Source organism: Centropristis striata, chromosome 7, assembly GCF_030273125.1.
Source record: "Centropristis striata isolate RG_2023a ecotype Rhode Island chromosome 7, C.striata_1.0, whole genome shotgun sequence".
Lineage (NCBI taxonomy): Eukaryota > Metazoa > Chordata > Actinopteri > Perciformes > Serranidae > Centropristis > Centropristis striata.
Window position 1 is genome coordinate 35,500,017 of NC_081523.1, and position 20,938 is coordinate 35,520,954.

The window sequence follows — 20,938 nt, forward strand, 5'->3', positions numbered from 1 at the left end:
AACACAACACAAGTGTTGCCCTACAATCGCACAAAATGCACAAATCTACTGAATGTCAAAAGTTTCTGAAACCAAATCACAGCATGGATTTTTCTCTGCTGTTCTTGAAATGGTATCAACCCATAAATGCTACAACTATACATAACTGAGCCTGAGAATGGACTTCATATACTCACCATGTTCATTATGTGTTATAAGATGAGAGTTATGTTAAACTGTGATCCTTCAAAAACCATGTGACCAATAATTATTAACTTGTATGATACTGGACCCTATAAGTCATACAATTATTGATAATGTGTTCTGATTATTGCTATCAGCATTATGAATATTTACAAGTGCTTATAACTATAATTATACAGTACTAAAAGCAGACTGCTATACATTATACGGATGTGTACAATACGTTAAAAACAAGGGAGTCATAGTAGTAATCATATGTTAAACGATTATTATTACACACATATTCATATAAAAGCAGGATGTTAATGTTAGTTGAGGTAGTGTTAATGCTTTATTTCGGCTACTATTTATTATTTTTACTATAGATTAATCTTCTGATTATGTCTACATTAAGATGTATCAATTAAATTCAATGAGGCATTATTGGCAAGAACGTTAAAAATCAATATTGCCAAAGCAAAAGTCCAACTTTTTCCAAATATTTGGACAATACACAAAAAAAGCAAGATATAAGAATCAATAAAACAAAATAGATACATTTGATAAAATATATGTGTGACACAAATCAATGACAAATATACAATTCATGAAGTAAAAATAGTAAATAAAGACAACAACAATATTGTGTGTCAGATGCATAGACTGTATATATATATATATATATATATATATATATATATCAATAATCAATATGTAATTTATCAATATGAAGATCAGTTATTGATTGTAAATCAGTGAATTGATCAGAAGTCTCCCTAGCAGCAGAGCGGGCCTTCAGCCGCCGCGCTGCATGCTGGGACCTGGAGTTCCAGTGACGGCGCCATTCTAAGCCAGGTAAACCTTTTCAGCCAATCACAGCAGCCCAGTCACCGCCTCGGCTAATCACTGTACTTTATCTATCTTCTCACCCAATCACAGCGCTTCACGTCCCTCCGCGACAAATCACGTCCCGGCAACCAGCTCGCAAGCCAATCCGCTCACAACAACATGCATGATGCTGCTCGCCACTGCGCCTGCGCAGACGGTAGACAGCTGATAACTCATCTATTATGCTACTCCGCTAAATAAAAAAATCCTCCAGAAAGCTGACGGAGCCGCCGCGGGAGCACCGGAGCACCGAGAACCAAGTAAACAGGCCGCGGTGCCGGTACCGGGGGCGGGGAGTGTGTTGTATATGACGGTGTGTATGAAATATCGGAGCCTCCGGCCGCTCGGCGCCTTCAGACAAAGCTCAGCTAACAGGCTAACAGCTAATAGGCTAACTGTTAGCTAGCCAAACACCGAGCGGTAACATCTGCACAGATCCGCTCCGGTAGCGCGTCAAACCGCCCGGTGCTCGGCCTGGTACCGACCTAACGGCGGGATACCGACGGCAGAACGCGCTCATGCACCAACAGGAGCGGTTTTAATAACATTAACGACAGTAACGGCTCCGGTGAGTAGCCTAGCTCGGCTAGCTAGCCACCTAGCTTAGAGGCTGCCTCGGCTTGCCCGCCATCTTTTTAAAGCGAGATAAATGGGATGTTTCGGTAGCTGCAAAAACACTCACACCTGGCCAGGTGAGGCAGTTAGCGCGGGACTTTCTGTGTCATCGAGCGCTAAATGAGCGGCGGAGTGTGTGTGTGTGCGCGGATGGAGCCGCTGCTGGTTGGATTGGTGCAGTTCGTTGGTCACAGCGGTGTGTGTTAGCCGTTAGCTCCCCGTTAGCCGCTGACCGCAGCATGCAGGCAGGCAGGCAGCGGCCGGACCCACATCTGTTGATCCGGACCCGCTCACCGGGGGCCCGGGCAGGTAGGAGGCTCTGAGCTGTGTTACCGAGCTGCAGGTAAACACTGAGGCCTCTCTGAGCTGCAGGGACACATAAAGTACACACAAGTACTGTGATCAGTTACTGCAGTATCACAGAGTACAAATACTCTGTTACAAGTTAAAGTGATGCACTCCAAACCTCCCTGAAGTATCGGCACCAGAACATACTGATAGCATCCAGAACAACATGTTTATTATTATTATTGAGGCTTTAATGTTGCAGCTGGTGAAGTTTGATAGTTTAATCTGTAAATATACACCATTTATTGATGATTATATATCTATTAATATTCTGGATCTGTCAGGTAAAGTAGATAATAGTGGTGTGAAGTCCCGATCAATGTATCAATAACTTGACAATTCAATATTATGATGCAAAGTGAATACAATAATGTACATATTTTTAGTTCCCACCTCGCAGTAAAGATCTAAGGCTAATGTTTAATCTGTGGACGAGCTCAATAATGATAAATGGAAATAAAAAACCTTCATTGCTATTTTTTATACCATGTAATTTTGAACTTTTAAGACACAAGATGAGTGCAAGAAATGTACTTAAAGACAAATGATACGTTAAAATAATTTAATTAAAAAAATATACAGTTAAAAAATGGTTCATATTTTTGTCACTTTTTGAGAGCTGATATTAATTTGCATGTATTAAAAAAACAGGGACAGCAGACAACAAACGAGCAGCCAGAGTCAGTTTTTAATATCTGTTCCATCAGTGATCATTAATTATTGCAGTTTGAGTCACATTAACTTTGAATTTAGATCCAGTTTGATTTAATTTCTTCTACGCAGTCACTCGTGTAAACTTAAATCTTTTAATGTGACATGAGACATATCAGATTGGTCTGTTTATTTTACAGCTGTTCATGTTTATTTTGCTTGAATGTTTCCAAAGTGTCTCTAACATGAGTCTCTGAGTTTAGATGAACTGTGTAAACTTTCTGTGTTGTAACACTGTAGAGTAGACTGATGCTGATGGTTCAGGAGTTCTGAGATGTTTCTGAATGTCACATGTTTCTGTTTCATGAAGCTCTTTGCCCGCTGACTGACTCACAACATCACAAACTGATGTGCAAATAAATCCAACACACAGAACCGGACAAACCAGAATGCAAAACAAAAAGTAAATTAGTGACGATTCAGGAGGTGAAGAGTCGCTGTGATAAGGCTTTTATTGTGTTAGGACACATTTTTATCTAACTGCTTCGCTTATTTATTCCAGATATTAATACGGCTAAAGAAGCGACACTCAGTACTAAATTAACCTCTCAGTGAGTAAATATAGTGGAGGTAGAGCCTTCACCATAACATGTTTTTTAGGATGATATATTTTCCCAGAAACTATCATGATAAACGATAATATCATTGTATCGATGTTTTAGCTTTATAACGATACTAGAGCATGATAACAACATCCTTTTCCACAGCATTGAATTGTTACATTTTGAGAATATTAAACATTGGAATTGAAATGTGGAAAAGAAATATTAAAATATCCTAGACAAATAAAACCTAAATGAACTACAACCAAAACAAAGGCTCTGTTAGCAAAAAAATGCAACATTATGCATTATATTATTTTACTTAAAATACAATTAAAGCACAAAAAGTCCTGCATGTAAACGTTAATATATGGAGTCCAGAAAGAAACTATCATGTCCATTTTTATAAAAAGATAAGTTGATATAGTGATTATCATTACAGGCCTAAGTGGAAGAGCTGTTGAGGTTACAGGTGTCTGTTATCTGTATTTTAATATCAGCATGATTCTGATTCTGCAGTTGTGAAAGTTATAATAACTAGTTTGTCTGTTTACCTTCAGAGGTTATTAGTCAGTTTTCACTCAGAAAATATCTGATGTTTGTCAGACCTGATTTCCTGCTTGTCTTGCACTGATCTGCAGACAGATCATTTGACTTGAATTTAAATACTGAAAACAGAAATGTGTAGATGTACTGCAGTAGCTAAATTTTATAATTTCAGGGCTTTTTAAAGTCTCCTGTGTGTGAGAGATGATGATCTGGTTCAAAGCCGGTCTGGTTTGGGTTGTTTGAGTCTAAAAGTGATTTTGCAGAGAAATTAGGGCTGGGCGATATATTGATATAAAAGATATATCGATATATTTTTAAATGTGATATGGAATTAGACCATATCGCATATGTTGATATAGTAATTTTTTTCTTTCTTTATATATAAATGCTGCCCTTACTGAGGTTTGTCATATTAAGTTCTTTTGTAATGTTAGTTTTCTCATATAAATATATTTGTTTCAGAAAACAATTGGCCTGTTTTTATTTCATAGGCTATATTTATTTAAGATATTTTTTATTTAAATGTGCACTTTATGGAGCTTTGATTTTTAAAAAAGGTTCTCCTGTTGTCATACAGTATTTATGTTCATTTAAACAAACGTTTTCAATAAAACTACTTGTGACATGTCATATTTTACTTTGACTGAACATTTGCTCTCACTTTGCGATTAAAAAAACCCAGGATAAATATTGTATATCGATATTCAGCCTAAATATATCGGAATATGACTTTTCGTCCATATCGCCCAGCCCTACTTCTGTGTAATGAACAATCATTCTAAATATCCTTTAATAAAGTGATTAGTTTAGGACAGCAGCCTTCTAAAAACCGTTTCCGTCATATCGTGCAGAAGCTCAAAGGAACCGTCACTCATCATTTCTCTGCAAAATAACTTTCAGACTCAACATCCCAAACCAGTCTGGCTCTGAACCAGATCCATCATCACATCATCTCTCTCACACACTCACTCACACACACAAGACTTTAAAAGCCCTGAAATGATAAAATCACACATTTTAGGGCTGGGCGATATGGATCAAAAGTCATATCCTGATATATTTAGGCTGAATATCGTTATACGATATATATCCCAATATTTTTATTTCAAAGTGAGAGCAAATGTTCAGTCAAAGTCAAATATGACATGTCACAAGTAGTTTTATTGAAGCTGTTTCTTTAAGTGAACATAAATACTGTATAACAGGAGTACGTTTTTTGAAATCAAAGCTCCATAAAGTGCACATTTAAATAAAAAAAATATCTTAAATAAAAATAGCCTATGAAATATAATAGGCCAATCTTTTTCTGAAATAAATATATTTATATGAGAAAAGAATAACTAACATTACAAAATAACTAAATATGACAAATCCTAGTGAGGGCAGCATTTATATTTAAAATAAAAAAAATTAACTATATTGATATATGCGATATGGCTTAATTCCATATCACATTTAAAAATATATCACTATATCGCCAAGCCCTACACAGAAGCAGTCTGTTTGGCTGTGAAATAAACTGTTTCATTGCACAGTCAGCAGGTTTTCTCCTATGTTTACAAAGGCTGACTTCTGAAGTGGAGAATTATTACTACATTTATTAATTTCTCTGTCTCTGTCTGTCTCTCTCAGGTTGTGCGATGGGAGTTTGTCTCCTCGGGGGAAACATAGAGCTGAAAAATCGACACCTCCAACACCTAAACTGAACACACACTAACACACACCTGTGTGCCCACACACACACACACACACACACACACACACACCCCACACACACCCTCAGGCCACAGAGGGACTAGTTTTTTCACCTCCAGGTCAGACACTGCCGTCCCACAGTGCATTGCTGCGTTAACGTCGTCCACCATGTCGGACGCCCCCGAGGCTGCGCCCCCCAGCCCCCCCACCCTCACCAACCCAGCCCCCCCTGAGGTCACCAACCCCACCAAACCTGGCAGGTAGGCAGGACACCTGAGACACACCTTAGACACACCTAACTCCTCTGATGAACATGGAGACGTGACATTGTTGTGTTTGTGTTTGTTTGTTTGTCAGGAAGACGAACCAGCTGCAGTACATGCAGAACGTGGTGGTGAAGACTCTGTGGAAGCATCAGTTCGCCTGGCCCTTCTACCAGCCAGTGGACGCCATCAAGCTCTGCCTCGCAGTACGTCTCCCTGTCTCACTGCTCACACCTGTCTCACTGCTCACACTGGTCTCACACCTGTGTTACTGCTCACACTGTCTCACTGCTCCATCCGTCTCACTGCTCAAACCTATATCACACCTGTCGCAGTGCTCACACCTATCTCACACCTGTCTCACACACTGTCTCACCTGTCTCACACACTGTCTTACTGCTCCATCTGTCTCACTGCTCACACCTGTTCTGGACCGAGTAGTTAAATGTGTTTTAAATTTAGGGGTGTGCCGTTATGTATCGTTCATGATGATACCGGTATATTTTTTTTATGAGTAAAAAAATGCATATCATGATATTGACCCCCTGGATGGTTATTTTTATTACCTGCTAATACTCAAGTATAAGTGTTTTTTTGCAACAGACTAAAGACTAAAAAATCATATGTAGAACCTGATAATGTAATAACTTCCCGATAATGTAATAAAGTATAACATTAATGGGAGGTTATTGCATTATCAGGTTAGCCTTCATTTCGCAAGTCCTGATAATGTAATAATTCCCCAATATTGTAATAATTTAACAGCAGACCACCCATTACTTGAGTTCAAGTGGTGATACTGTGTAGGCAACACTAGCTCAAGAGCTCTAGCGCCACCAACAGGTCAAAGTTGAATGTTTATTAACTCTTGACCCGTTCATCCGTTTTTCACAAACGAGGTATCTATGACACACGAATGCATTCAACAGCTTCTTGAAATAAAGGTGCTTGGCCGTGACAACCAATCAAACTTAATGGCTAAGTCGCCAGACAGGAAGTTAGCCCATTTCTCAGCAACCCTTTAATATATCTTAACCAAACTTGGTATATAGAGTCATGACGTCATCCTGGGAACACCTAAACAATTTGGTGACCTTTGACATCTAGGGGGCGGTGCAATATCTAACATGTGTGCAATAATAGTAGTAATAATAATAATAACAACTAGAAACAACTAGGCGGTCTGAGCCATCTCGGGCTGTGGTGATCCAGAATCCGTAACCACAGTGAGAAGTCAGGCCCCCCTGTAAACAGCCAACTATCATAACTGAACTATGGTCATTGTGTTTGAGTTTATTCTTCAGACTGGGCACTCCTGCATGTAAAACAAACAATAAAACGTCCTGTGATGACGGTAGGGAGATCCACCTCGCAGTATGTGTCGCAGAAGGAGGTGATGTGGTCACAGCTGAACTATAAACTTTATCAAAGTGGAAAAGTAGATCCATCCGCCTGTTTAACAACAAATACGATTCGGGGTGTGCCATATCGTATTGTTCACGATTATACTAGTATAATTTTACCTTTCAAAATAAGAACACAGTGTGTTAACACCACAGAATTTACAAGAGGACTGTCAAAATAAGATTGCTTAAATAAAACACACAAGAACCCTTATTCTCCTTTACAATAATTAGTTAAAATATGCAATGATTAAGATCAGTGTTTATTAGAGATGGTCTGATCAGGTTTTTTGGGACCGATACCGATCACCTAAAGCCTAACCGATCCAATTACCGATCAGAACCGAACAATCACATGGGACGACATTAATATTTATATTTTACTCTCGTTTTCCCCCCATCAATTCATCCACTCATGCACAGGCCTATAGTCTTCCATTTATGTTAACCTTGTAATCATTTATTTTCTAGATACTACTAGATGACCTAGATTGACCTTTATTTGTTGCATAGCAGTAACTTTAATATTCCTTCATAGCAGCAGTGGCACTGTGGAAAACAATATGCCAACATGGCCTCTATAGGGCAGTCAAGAACAGGCAAGAGCTTCATGTTGAAAGTTCATTTATTGATACTATCCATTTTAAATGGCTGTATTGTTGCATATATCGTATAAAATTCATATGAAAATTAAGCCTATTTAACCCATTGACGCCGGGAAAGCATTACCGCATTTCAACCATTAAAGCCGGGAGCGCTGTTGCGTCACTCTACCATTAAGGCCGGGACAGCGGATATGTCATTTTGTAGTATTTGTATTTTTTTCCACCTATTTTCGGTCCCCTGGCCAATGAAATGCATCAGAACATGATCAGAATACATGCGGGAGTCTCGCAATGCAACATCGGACTTTTCCAGAACTTATAAATCATGACGGAAGACGACTATAGCGGAGGAGCTCAGCAGTAAGTGACGTAGGAGATCTGATTAAAACAGCGCCGATCATTTAATTGCTGATCCGGACTTTGAACCCTCGGAACCAATCGACCGGCATTTATGGATGAGGAATATGTTTTTAGACGACATATTTTCACCAAAGAACAGACAGATTTGTGGCCATCTGGAGATAATAATAATATTATTAATAATATATTAATATTAATAATAATAATAGGCTAATTGATTGTGATGATGATATAAGAAATCATGACTGTTTATGTCTTATATTACATTATGCGTCGTTGAGTACCCTGAAAAGTGCAATATATAAAATGTATTATTATTATTTATTATTATTATTATTATTATTATTATTATTATTATTATTATTTATTTTTTATTAGAGTAGGCTAATGAGAACTGTCTTGTTCTTCCAGTGGTCATATCATGTTTGCATCTTGCTAATGGGCATGTATTAGTATTATGCATAGGATTTTTTATTCAGTCAAATGTAACATTTGCTGAGTTTGTTGATTTAAAAAAAAAAAAAAAAAAAAAATTGAAGGTTTGGACAAATAAACTCAACTTCGTATGAAAGCCACGGGTATAAGCTCTCAAATACTTTTTGAATTTCATTTTTATCTGCTACAGAGGCTGAAAAATCTATTTAGTAGGTGTTGAATTTCCAGAAAAACTTCAGGTTTTAGGGGGTCATTTGAAAATCGCCCATAGGTTTTCCAGGCATTTTTTTCCAGGCGCTTTAGGCCTTAATGGGTTAACAGGCTAAACAAACTCAAAATGCCAGTCTGAACATTGGTGTCATTATTGCACATTGTAACACAGTACAGTGTAACATATTATTATTGCTCACTCTCACACTAACATTTCTCTAAATGTCTAAACGTTTGCATAAATTGCCGCAAGCGTGTGTGACATCGGACTCACTCACTTCGAAAAAGTTCCATATGGCAGACATGTTGTCGGTGTGTGTAGGTGCATGCAGGCTGCGTGACCACAACACAACTTTTCTTCTTTGTTTTAAAGCAGCAGCGTTTTGGCGCACTACCACCACCTTTGGATCCGGAATGTATATCACACCATAACAAACACTTGGAAAGCACATGTATAATGCGATCGGATCGGTTATTTTAACCTTTGATCTGATTTTTCGATTTATCGTTTTTTATCATATCGGGCCAATCCGATCAGTTGCCGATCGATCGGCGTCATCCCTAGTGTTTATGATAGAATAGTGGCATTAGAATGTGTGAGAGGTACCAAATTTGGGCTTTTAGGGAAAAAAATTCTCGAGCTTTCAAATAGGACAAGGTTGATGCATTTTACTTAAAAATGTACAAAATTTTCTCCCCCCGGACACCCCAAATGTTTTTTTTGTCTTGTTCAACCTATTGTATAATGTCCTTGGGTGTTAGAAAGGTACTTATACATTAAATGTATTATTATTATTATTATTATTTGCTAATACTCAAGAGTCGAGAGTACATTTTTTTTGTATTTGGCAACTGTTGGGATTTGCAGTTTAGACTACATTTTAGATTTATGATTGATTTTTATTTTGTTGTATGATTTTTATTTATACACACTAAAAAAATGTATATATATTTTTCAGTATTTTTGTAATATGGTCAAGAATATCATTATCGCCAAAAATTCCCTGAAATATCGCGATGTTCTTTTAGGGCCATATCGCCCCGCCCTAGTTCCACTCTGTTTTACACGGCAGGTTTAGTCTGAATGAAACATGGTGTTTGTGTCCAGCTGAGCTGACAGTGTCTGTGTTTTCAGGACTACCACAAGGTGATCAAGAACCCAATGGACATGGGGACCATCAAGAAACGTCTGGAGAACAACTATTACTGGAGCGCCAGCGAGGCCATGCAGGACTTCAACACCATGTTCACCAACTGTTACATCTACAACAAGGTACACAGATACTGCAGTACATGTACACACTACTGCAGTATATTTACACACTACTGCAGTATATTTACACACTACTGCAGTATATTTACACGCTACTGCAGTATATTTACACGCTACTGCAGTACATCTACACAGCTACTGCAGTACATCTACAAGGTACACAGCTACTGCAGTACATCTACACACTACTGTAGTAAATCTACACACTACTGCAGTACATCTACACACTACTGCAGTACATCTACACGCTGCTGCAGTTAATCTACGCAGCTACTGTAGTACATCTACACACTACTGCAGTACATCTACACGCTACTGCAGTACATCTACACGCTGCTGCAGTACATCTACACGCTACTGCAGTACATCTACACGCTGCTGCAGTTAATCTACACAGCTACTGCAGTACATCTACACAGCTACTGCAGTACATTAACAAGGTACACAGCTACTGCAGTACATCTACAAGGTACACAGCTACTACAGTACATCTACACAGCTACTGCAGTACATTACACAGCTCTTGCAGTACATATACAAGGTACACAGCTACTGTAGTACATCTACACGGTACACAGCTACTGCAGTACATCTACACGGTACACAGCTATTGCAGTACATCTACACGGTACACAGCTACTTCAGTACATCTACAAGGTACTGCAGTACATCTACACGCTACTGCAGTACATCTTCAAGGTACACAGCTACTGCAGCAGGGTTTCCTGCAGACCTTATTTGGCCAGGGGCCCCGCCCAGCCTGAAATCTGTAGCGCCTGGGTTAGAATGTCGGGCAAAAAAAAAAAAAGATGCAACGCATGCAAGCGACACGGCAGCGCTTGAGAACTAATCTACCAGCACACATAGATAGATTTGTGTTATAATGAATTAATGTTGATTCTTTAGTGCTGCGCTGTCTGCCTGCAGTGCATTCTGCGTCATATCTCTCTCACACACACACACAGGAATTGCAGCCCTCGTGGCTATATCTTGTGGCCCCCACCTTGATATCAAAGTTTATTGTTCGTTTCGCTTGTTTCTATGAAGACATTTACAACAACAGCACAGCGGTTAATGACCAGCCCGTTAGCAGTCGTCCTTTAAGTGCCCGCTTTTCCGGGACTTTCTACCATCTACAAATGTCATGATGTTCATGTCATCATGACATAAGACATAAATATTGAGCGCAAAAAGAAAGGCAACTGGACCGTTTATTACCTGCCGCGTTGTTTGTAAACTATATTTTGTATGCTGGCATAGGCAGTCTGGCCTAAGTTTTCTGTTAGAAAAACTGCAGCTACTCCAGAGAGTTTTTTTTTAATTCTCTTTAATTGGTTCACACATGAACAAGGTACAGGACTTGCTGTGGTGAGGTTTCACAAAAATAAAACTTTGTGCGGGCTCACGCATCACAACATGGCGACTGGTCCGGATCCATACAAACATACATTATACAGCAAATAATAGTAATCAACCGATGCAAATAACTTGTACTCACACACAACGAACACTAAGTGATAACAGGCAGTTATGATTAGGCTCAGTTTAACTCTGCCATAACCGCCGAGCATGTGCGGCCGCAGCGGCGCACTTAACTGGTAACTTTTCCTCTGGAACAGTTCGTCGTTCATTCGGGTCTGCTCAGTACTACTCTGGTCTTTCCGGTGACGTTCGGCGACGTCCCAAACAGGGCAGAGCAGGGAAGTTCAATAGTACCCTACTCGGGAAGTTTGCACATTAAATAATTTATATATAAAACATTTAATCATTCCATGTTATATTAGTAATACCATATTTCCTCAAATAGTAGCCGGGGCTTCTATTAATAAAAAAATCAGTTTGGGACCCAACTAATAATAGAGGCAGGCTATTATTTGAAGGAGGCTGTTATTAAAAAAAGAAGCACTTTTGAGAGTGTTTTACACAGCGCATTGTAGCCAGTTACCCGGATGTCGGCCATATTGGAAGTACTCGGATGTAAACAAACAATGAACAGCACGCTGAATGTTCATTTTAAGGATATAAAATGTCTAAACTACTAAAAAGCCCAGAAGAACGTGCGTAAACGGCTCGATTTTACAGAGAATGACTAGGACAGCGGGAGAAACAGCCATATTTACCTACAGTGCTAACTTGTGTGGCCAAACTTCAAAATACAGGTGTTGTGTGGAAATCTGTTACCCGTCAAATGATGTTTCCTGAATGGTTGATAGGGGCCCATCTTTAAATTGAGGAAATACGGTATTTCTATTATAAAGATAACAATAACAACACATAACATTAACAATTAAGAGAACCCTTTTTCAGAAGAACTGTTCATGTTCTTTAATATTCCATTCATGTTCAGGACAGTTCATGTTCAGAAGAAGTCATTGAAGTTAATAACTGTTAGTAATGACATTTGAGATGTTTTTTTTTTGTGGAATACCTGATGCGGCCCAGCCTCACCCAGATACTGCCTCCAGCGGCCCCCAGGTAATTTGAGTTTGAGACCCCTGCTTTAAATAATGCAGTGTTGCACCTATGAAAAGTATTTTATTTGATTTACGATTATACAGTCTATGTAAGCTTGAAGTTGTCTCTCTAAGAGAGTAATAGCTAGAGTGGGATGTTGCAAGTTCCCTGCAATAAAACAGATTGTTGTCAATTCATAATACTTTCTCATCTCCTATTTTAATACTTGTTACACAATAAATAAAATGCTTCAACTGCTGTTTAAGACACTGTGATTGGAAATATTGGATCAGCAGATACTGATTTCAGTAAGATCCGATCGGTGATCGGAACCTAAAATCCTGATCGGAGCATCCCTAGTCTGTTTCTGTTTTCTGAATTTTCTGTTTGCTTTGTATGCCAAGGGTTCCCACACTTATTAGGCCATGACCCCAAAAATAAACAGTTCGTGTTTTCCATCATGTTTGTGGGTTTATTGTTAAGCAACTTCTGTCATATTTTGAGAGCCAAAAATAATAATTGATTAGGCATCTTCTCTTTAATTTTGAGGGCAAAAATAATAATTGAACAATCTAAGCAATTAATTAATTCATCCTTCTTTTTTGGTTGTTGCTGAGAACAGTTCTCGGCAACCATTATCAGGTTGAACACCCCCACTCACCTCCCCCCGGCCAAAGTTTATTCCTGCAGGAAACCCTGCTGCAGTACATCTACACGCTACTGCAGTACATCTACACACTACTGCAGTACATCTACACACTACTGCAGTACATCTACACGCTACTGCAGTACATCTACACACTACTGCAGTACATGTACACGCTACTGCAGTACATCTACACACTACTGCAGTACATCTACACGCTACTGCAGTACATCTACACACTACTTCAGTACATCTACACGCTACTGCAGTACATCTACACGCTACTGCAGTACATCTACACGCTACTGCAATATATCTACAACAAGGTACATCTACACACTACTGCAGTACATCTACGCGCTGCTGCAGTACATCTACAGGCTACCGCAGTATATCAACACGCAACTGCAGTACATCTAATACATACACAAGCTAATGCAGTACATCTACACATGTTACTGCAGTACATCTACACATGTTACTGCAGTATATCCTGACGTGTGTGTGTGTATGTGTGTGTGTAGCCCACAGATGACATCGTCCTCATGGCTCAGGCTTTAGAGAAAATCTTCCTGCAGAAAGTGGCTCAGATGCCTCAAGAAGAAGTCGCCCTGCTGCCTCCAGCTCCCAAAGGCAAGAGCAAGAGCAAACAGCCCGCTGCTGCTACTACAGGTACACAACACAGTACTAATACTGCTACTACAGGTACAAAATACAGTAATACTGCTACTACAGGTACAAAATACAGTAATAATACTGCTACTACAGGTACACAGCACAGTACTAATACTGCTACTACAGGTACACAACACACTACTAATAATGCTACTACAATATAAATATAAAGAGTTCACGTGTCACATTGGGCCGTTATTGCTAATAAGACGCCATCACCTATGAGACATTCTGGACACTTAATCTGATGCTACTGAACTTTTGTAAAATCTGTAGAATTTGGTTAAAAAAAACCTGCTGCAGGTGTTTGAAGTGATTGCAGTCCTAACAGTGTTTTGTCTCTGTCCTCAGTGAGTCAACAGGCGGAGTCTTCAGCCTCCCCTCCCCCCTCCTACCCCTCCCCCTCCCCCTCTCAGACACCTGTCATCTCAACCACGCCCACACCTGTCCAGACCACACCCCCTGTATCTGCCCCACAGCCTCCGGCAACCATGATGCCGTCTGCACAGCCTGTTGTCAAGGTAACAGACACAGTCACATGACCTCAAATATAAAATAAATCGTTTTCTTCCTCTTTCTCAACCTGTCTGCTACTGTTTTCTGTCCCCGTGTCTTCACCTGTCTCTCTCTCCGCCTGTGCTCACACTCGTCTGTGTCTCTTACAGAAGAAAGGTGTGAAGAGGAAAGCCGACACCACCACCCCCACCACGTCGGCAATCTCTGCCGGTCGAGCCGACTCTCCGTCCGCTCAGGACGTCAAACCGGCTAAACTTGGCCTCTCCAGACGCGAGGCCGCCGCCCGACCCGCCAAGACCCGCAGGGAGACTGTGGAGGAGGTGGCGGGGGGCGACGTGGGAGGCGGAGGAGGCGGAGCCGGGAGGAGTAAGGGCGGTAAGCTGGGCGAGCAGATGAAACACTGCGACGCTATCCTGAAGGAGATGCTCTCCAAGAAACACGCTGCCTACGCCTGGCCCTTCTACAAGCCGGTGGACGCCGAGGCTCTGGAGCTGCATGACTACCACGACATCATCAAACACCCCATGGACCTCAGCACCGTCCGGGTTAGTCTCACATGACATCATCACATAAAAAACACACTTCAGTGACATCACAGAAGGTTCAGTCAGTCAGGGCTTGTATATCATCTGTGTAGCTGTTCTCTTTTGATCCAAGAAGGATCCATGTGAGTCATCAAGTTAACTGCAGCTTATCTCACCGAATAACAAGTCATTGAGATTGGATCGGAACATCCTTACTTTCATCATTTATGTCCATGTTGACTTGCTCGCCTTTGTTGGAGCATTCTTTGGTATGTTACCACCAACCACTGTCAATCAGTGCAGTAGCTCAAAACCAAAGGCTAGAATGTGAACCTGTTGTACCAAATCATCAACGTAGAAACAAAACAATGTTCCAAAGCACTACTGCAGGTCAGAATCTCACAGGGTACCTTAAGTTGTAGTCAGGTTGTACCTACTGGGACAGCCGGACACGGTGTTTTTGACACCAAAGAATGTTGTTCAAAGAAAATTCTGGGTACACTTTTGATTTAAATCTCCATATTGTGCATTGTTGTTGGTGCAGGGACCTCCACAGAGCTGCCAGCCTTGTTAGGTCGTCACTTCTACATTTCTAATATCTCTTCCCTCTCTTCCCCCCAACAGAAAAAGATGGATAAAGGAGAGTACAGTGATCCTCAAAGTTTTGCAACCGACGTCAGGTTAATGTTCTCCAACTGTTACAAGTACAACCCTCCAGACCACGAGGTGGTGGCAATGGCCCGCAAGCTGCAGGTACGACAACTTCCAGAACTGTCAGAGCTTCACCTCTTTGGTTCCTGCAGTCAGTGACATTAATCTCTGTCTGTCTCTTCCCTCAGGACGTGTTCGAGATGCGTTTCGCTAAGATCCCAGACGAGGGCCTGGAAGCATCAGTCCCGTCTACAACACCATTGGTCAGTAAAAGCACCGCCTCCTCTGACAGCAGCAACAACTCCTCCTCCGACGAATCGTCCGACTCAGAGGAGGAGCGAGCCACGCGATTGGCTGAGCTACAGGAGCAGGTTGGTGCTGCCGACCAATCACAGGTCAAGAACATCCTGGTTTTCTTCTTTTTTAATATCATTGTAGAATTAATTAAAGTTGATTTAATTTTCTATTAAATTGTGTTTTGATATTTATGTGATTTTAGATGATTTGTAGAATAATTCACCAGCTAAAGGCGTTTCTAAATCTTGATCAGAGGTTAAAGGTGTTGATAATTAGTATATTCTACCAGTTGAAGGCGGTGCACGAGCAGCTGGCAGTCCTGTCCCAGGCACCAGTCAGCAAGCCAAAGAAGAAGAAAGAGAAGAAAGACAAGGAGAAGAAGAAAGAGAAGGAGAAAGACAAAGGGAACAAGGGCAAGTTGGAGGAAGAGAAGAAGCCCAAGGCAGCTGCTCAGCAGCCCAAACCAGCCAATCAGAAGAAAGCTCCAGCCAGAAAAGCCAACAGCACGGTGACCGCCACGAGGTACGATTCAATCAATGAGTTCCCTTTAACATGTGAACACATAACTTAAATATTCGCTGTTGGGACAGAATTTAAATCTAGAGTATGACTGTGTGTTTCCAGGCAACCTAAGAAAGGCAATAAGGCGTCAGGCGGTGGCTCAGCTAACGGAGATGACGGCGAGGAGTCGTCTCTCCCAATGTCGTACGACGAGAAGCGCCAGCTGAGTCTGGATATAAACCGGCTACCGGGGGAGAAGCTGGGCCGCGTCGTTCACATCATCCAGTCCAGAGAGCCGTCACTGAGGGACTCCAACCCCGATGAGATCGAGATCGACTTTGAAACCCTCAAACCCTCTACACTTCGAGAGCTGGAGCGCTACGTCAAATCTTGCCTTCAGAAGAAGCAGAGGAAACTACTGCGTAAGTGCTGATTGCTTCTATGTTTTAGCCTCTGCCCAACAAGGGTATGTCCTTGGCACTAATGGGGCAAAACTTGGGGCAGAAGATAAACCAAAAGTATAATTTATGTAAGTTCAATACAACTGGTGGATCTGTTTATTAACCTGCCTATCTCTCTCTCTACAGAGAAGGCAGCAGGAGGAGGGGCCTCAGGAGGCGGGGCTAGTCGTTTGAGTGGCAGCTCCTCTTCCTCCTCTGATGACAGCTCCTCAACAGGAACCTCCTCTTCCTCCGACACAGACTGAACACACACACGTTACTGAACATGCACGCACACACACACACTGATCACACACACAGAGGTTTATTCACTCTACACACAGAGACACACACACACACACACACACACACACACACACACACACAACTCAATCTATACAGTTGACACATTTACAGACACATCCATGTAAACTTCCATCCTGAACAAACACAAACAAAAGACGGAGATACACACTCTGAACTTCCTTTAACACACACTTACACACACAAATATATAAAACACACACACATACACACACACACACACACACACACACCCAGACTTGGAGACTGTATGTAAATAGGCTGACCTGTTTTTTAGCTCCTAGTGTCGTTTTTTTTTCCTGGAGGAAATGCTGACAAACAGAAGAGAAGAAGAAGAAAGCAACAACTTCCCAGCGAGAGGAGAAGAAGGAAGACAGACAGGCAGCCTGTCTGTCTCTGTGTGGGAGTCGTATTGATCTTCTCTGAACACTCGAATCGCTGCCGTGGAGGCTTTCTTCTTCTTGTTTTTGGACGGCCGGCTGTGACCCCTGACCTCTGAAAACATTCCAGAAGCATCTATAGAACATCACGGGAGAGGAGGAGAGACCTCAGCGGGTTTCACTCTGATCAAGGTTTCCCATATGGATTGATTGGAAGTTGAGTTGCAAAGAGTTCCCTTAAAGTCAGGAGCATTGTGAAAACACGGAGCCGACCGATTTCTTCGACTCTTTGTTTCCAGATAAACCCAGCATGTTTTTAGAGACTTGAAACTTGCCGCAGAGAAAATATCTCAAACAGTTAAACACTTCACATTGTTTCTGACTTCATGAACATTAAATCCCTTTTGTATGAGTCGGCAGGTTTTTGTCTTCTTCCAGAGAAAAAAAATCCTAATTATTAGTAATTCTTTTTTTTAAGACCAAAAAGAACAATTTAAAATGATTATGTTGCCTTGTAGCGGTCTCATCTCGTCCCCACAAAAACCTATGAAACTCGTAGACGGTCACCTGGTGGATCGGCTGGTCAGAGTGACCTTAGACAGGAACATCAGACACAGATGCTGTAGAAAGAGCCGATTGGGAGCGATGTGAGGCGGTTCCGCCTTTAGGGAGGAGACGACCCGCTGTCTGTGTGCAGCAGAATTCATCTCTCTGTTGTTGGTCCTTTGCTGTGAGTGGACGGCTGGCTGAGGGGGACGAGCGGCGTCCTTTGATCCAAAGAAATAAAAAGTTTGAAGAGTCGACCCAAATTTTCTCTCTGCAACAAGTCTCAAGTCTTTAAAGTTTGTTTTAAAAATTAGAATGCAAATCTGATTTGTAAAGTAATTCAGGTTCGTAACTCGGAGTAGAAACCCTCTGAGACCGACCCGTCCTCTGCCGGTCCTGCATCCAAAACCCACCCTGTCTGTCCCGGGGTCAGCAGTGTGGGGACGGGGCCAACAGGCTCCGCCCCCCTCACACACACACACACACCCAGAGCCGCCTCCGTCAGCAGAGAGCAAGACAGACTTTTTTTTTTTTAACACTACATTTCCTTTTATTTTTCATTTTTTGATTTTTTTCAGGTTGTGTGCTGAACTTGTTTGTGTCTTATAAGGTTCTCTATATAAAAATGTCTTTGTACCGCTGTCCTGTCCCCCCTCCCATCCCCCCGCCCCCCCACTGCCAAACCAGAACCACTCATACTGTATCCCCCCCCTCCCCCCCAAACAGGTCGTCAGTTTTACGTCGGAGGTTAAAAATGTCTTTGATTCTTTTAAAGTTTATTTTAGCTTATTTTCAAACGTAAACAAAACTTCTGCTGAAAAAGTAAAGAGTTTTCCCAAAAAAAGTTGTTTAAAATAAACACATCAATGTCTTTTACAAAAAACAGCTGTTTATTTTTAAATTATGTATTTTTTAAATGTCCAACATGAAGAAAAGCTCCGACATCAAGTTGTTCACTGCTCTACAGACGATAAAAAGGATTTTATTTCTCAACGTTTTCAATCTTTAGCTGAAACTTCTTCAGAGTTTCTTGTTCTAAGATGTGAAATTTAATTTACTATAATCCAGTTTTTACTTCCAGCTTTATTATTTTAGCTGAGCTTTGATCTGATTGGCTGCAACAGATTTTATTTTTGTGATGTCACAACCTCGTATCCACCCTATTGGTTTGTTGAAATTGATGCGCAGGAAGTTTGTGTTTGGGAGTGTGACCTTTGAATTTTTGGGTTTGTCGTCATGTTAAAGGGAAGAATGAATAAAGGTGACACGCATCATGTGACCTGAAACCTCACAGGAAAGGTTCTCTGGCTGAAAGTTAAAATTTCCAATTTTCCACCATGTTTTTGAACTCGTCACAGGTGGGGGCGGGGCACCGTTCTCTACTCCTCGCCGCGTTTCCTGTCGATCAGATCCAATCAATCAATCAGGTCAAACCAATCAGATTTAATCGTGTGATTTCTCAAACACTCGGCTCACCTGTCCACCTGTCCGTCTCTCTGTTGGCAGAACGCCTCCTGTTGATGTTCTCCTCGTGTTTGACCTTTGACCTCTGCGTACAGATGAACCTGACTTATTTTGTGAATTTGGAGGTCGGACCAAGTCTTCAGGGGTCCACACCTGTCCGGTTTCGGAGTCTTCTTGTCTTCGGGTTCGTCCTCTGTGATTGGTTGACCTCATGTCTGTCGGCTTCTGATTGGATCAGGTTTCTGGCTTAAAGGTGTTGAATCTTAAATGTGTTTCAGTTCAGCAGCTGCGGACAAACAGCCGATAATTTATTTTTCTCATTATTTTCTGCAACAATCGTTTCACCGTCAGACTGATCGTTTATTGTTCTGGCGTGAAACACGTTGGAAACAGACGTGGTTTTATTCTGAACATTTCACAGACGATCAATAACTGATTAATGATAAATGGACAGACAGACGGACAGTGAGACGGCTCGTTGCCACGGTAACCCTTCTCTGTTTTTAGTTGATGGTCGAGCTTTGATGCTCATAGTTAATTTTTGTATTTTAATAAGAAAAAGGAAAACGTGATTTTATGTATTTGCATGCACTCCGGCCGTACGTTCTTTCTTCCGTATGTTTGAGCACTGTATAGTAGCTGTATAGTAGCTGTCTGAGGTTTAGATCGAACTCCGCTCATAGAGTAGAGACAGAGAGGACGAACCGACAACCAACAAGTGAATTATTTGATGTAATTACTGATATGGGATCCTTATTTTCTGAGTTCCTTTGTTTTCATAAATAAACACATAAACTGAAACCCTGACTTGACTCTCTTTCAAACAAATACAGTACTGCTGTGGAGGTTTTCTGAAAGTCTGCTTTTAAAAACTTCTGTGTGCCGATAAAGCTGCAGGAAGGGACTGAAGCTGTCAGATTTAATCTAACCCTGGAGCCACCTGGGACCTCTTCAACCATAAGTTGCAGTAAGTATTGCTGCAGAGAATCTTTGAATACTAAAAGTGAAAACAAAGTCACAGTACAATAAGTCTTCCACAAGTTTTGTTTGTTGTGGCACACACACACACACACCGCTTTAATTTATCAGGACAGAGACACATGAGATGTCTGTCCACACTGAGGACAAACTGACTCCTGCAGGTTCAGCACTTTCAAGGTTTCTAAACCAAACCTTTCCAGACTCTTAAAGATTTTATCACTACATCCAAATTTGACTGAATATCTGCAAAAATAAACATTTGCATTTACAGGGGTTTTTTGTTCTCTGGTCGGAGGAAAAGAAATGTAACATTTGAGGTTTTATATTTAAGAAAACCTTTTTGAATGTTGATTGCAAATCATTTTTGTGTAATTATTTTGCAAAATGGCCCACTCTGAGTATAACTCTGTTACATGGTTGATACATGGTCAAAATTTCAAATGCCTAAAAATGCTTCAAATGGTACGATTATACTCTGTT

At 41.0% G+C, this 20,938-nt stretch overlaps 1 protein-coding gene across 5 annotated transcripts; it reads left to right on the forward strand.

The window, feature by feature from the left end:
* Nucleotides 1-1,197: 1,197 nt before the first annotated feature.
* Nucleotides 1,198-20,278, forward strand: LOC131974167 (bromodomain-containing protein 3-like). Of its 5 annotated transcripts, none has more exons than XM_059336354.1 (12): nt 1,198-1,310; nt 5,448-5,770; nt 5,868-5,979; nt 9,922-10,059; nt 13,684-13,831; nt 14,186-14,355; nt 14,500-14,895; nt 15,499-15,627; nt 15,714-15,920; nt 16,112-16,344; nt 16,447-16,745; nt 16,911-20,278. In XM_059336354.1, the coding sequence occupies exons 2-12, from the start codon at nt 5,679-5,681 to the stop codon at nt 17,027-17,029; spliced, it is 2,043 nt and encodes a 680-aa protein (XP_059192337.1). In that variant the 5' UTR covers nt 1,198-1,310; nt 5,448-5,678; the 3' UTR covers nt 17,030-20,278. The 5 variants fall into 5 exon arrangements, with proteins under 5 accessions (XP_059192337.1, XP_059192341.1, XP_059192338.1 ...); XM_059336358.1 differs by having other exon boundaries at nt 15,714-15,896; XM_059336355.1 differs by having other exon boundaries at nt 1,233-1,363.
* Nucleotides 20,279-20,938: the final 660 nt, after the last annotated feature.

What these genes read in the sequence shown, in the direction of transcription:
- LOC131974167 (XM_059336354.1), top strand. Translation starts at nt 5,679, where the DNA reads ATGTCGGACGCCCCCGAGGCTGCGCCCCCCAGCCCCCCCACCCTCACC. An exon ending in CAATGGCCCGCAAGCTGCAG is followed by an intron (nt 15,628 to 15,713) that starts GTACGACAACTT and finishes CTCTTCCCTCAG; the next exon opens with GACGTGTTCGAGATGCGTTT. An exon ending in GAAGCAGAGGAAACTACTGC is followed by an intron (nt 16,746 to 16,910) that starts GTAAGTGCTGAT and finishes CTCTCTCTACAG; the next exon opens with AGAAGGCAGCAGGAGGAGGG.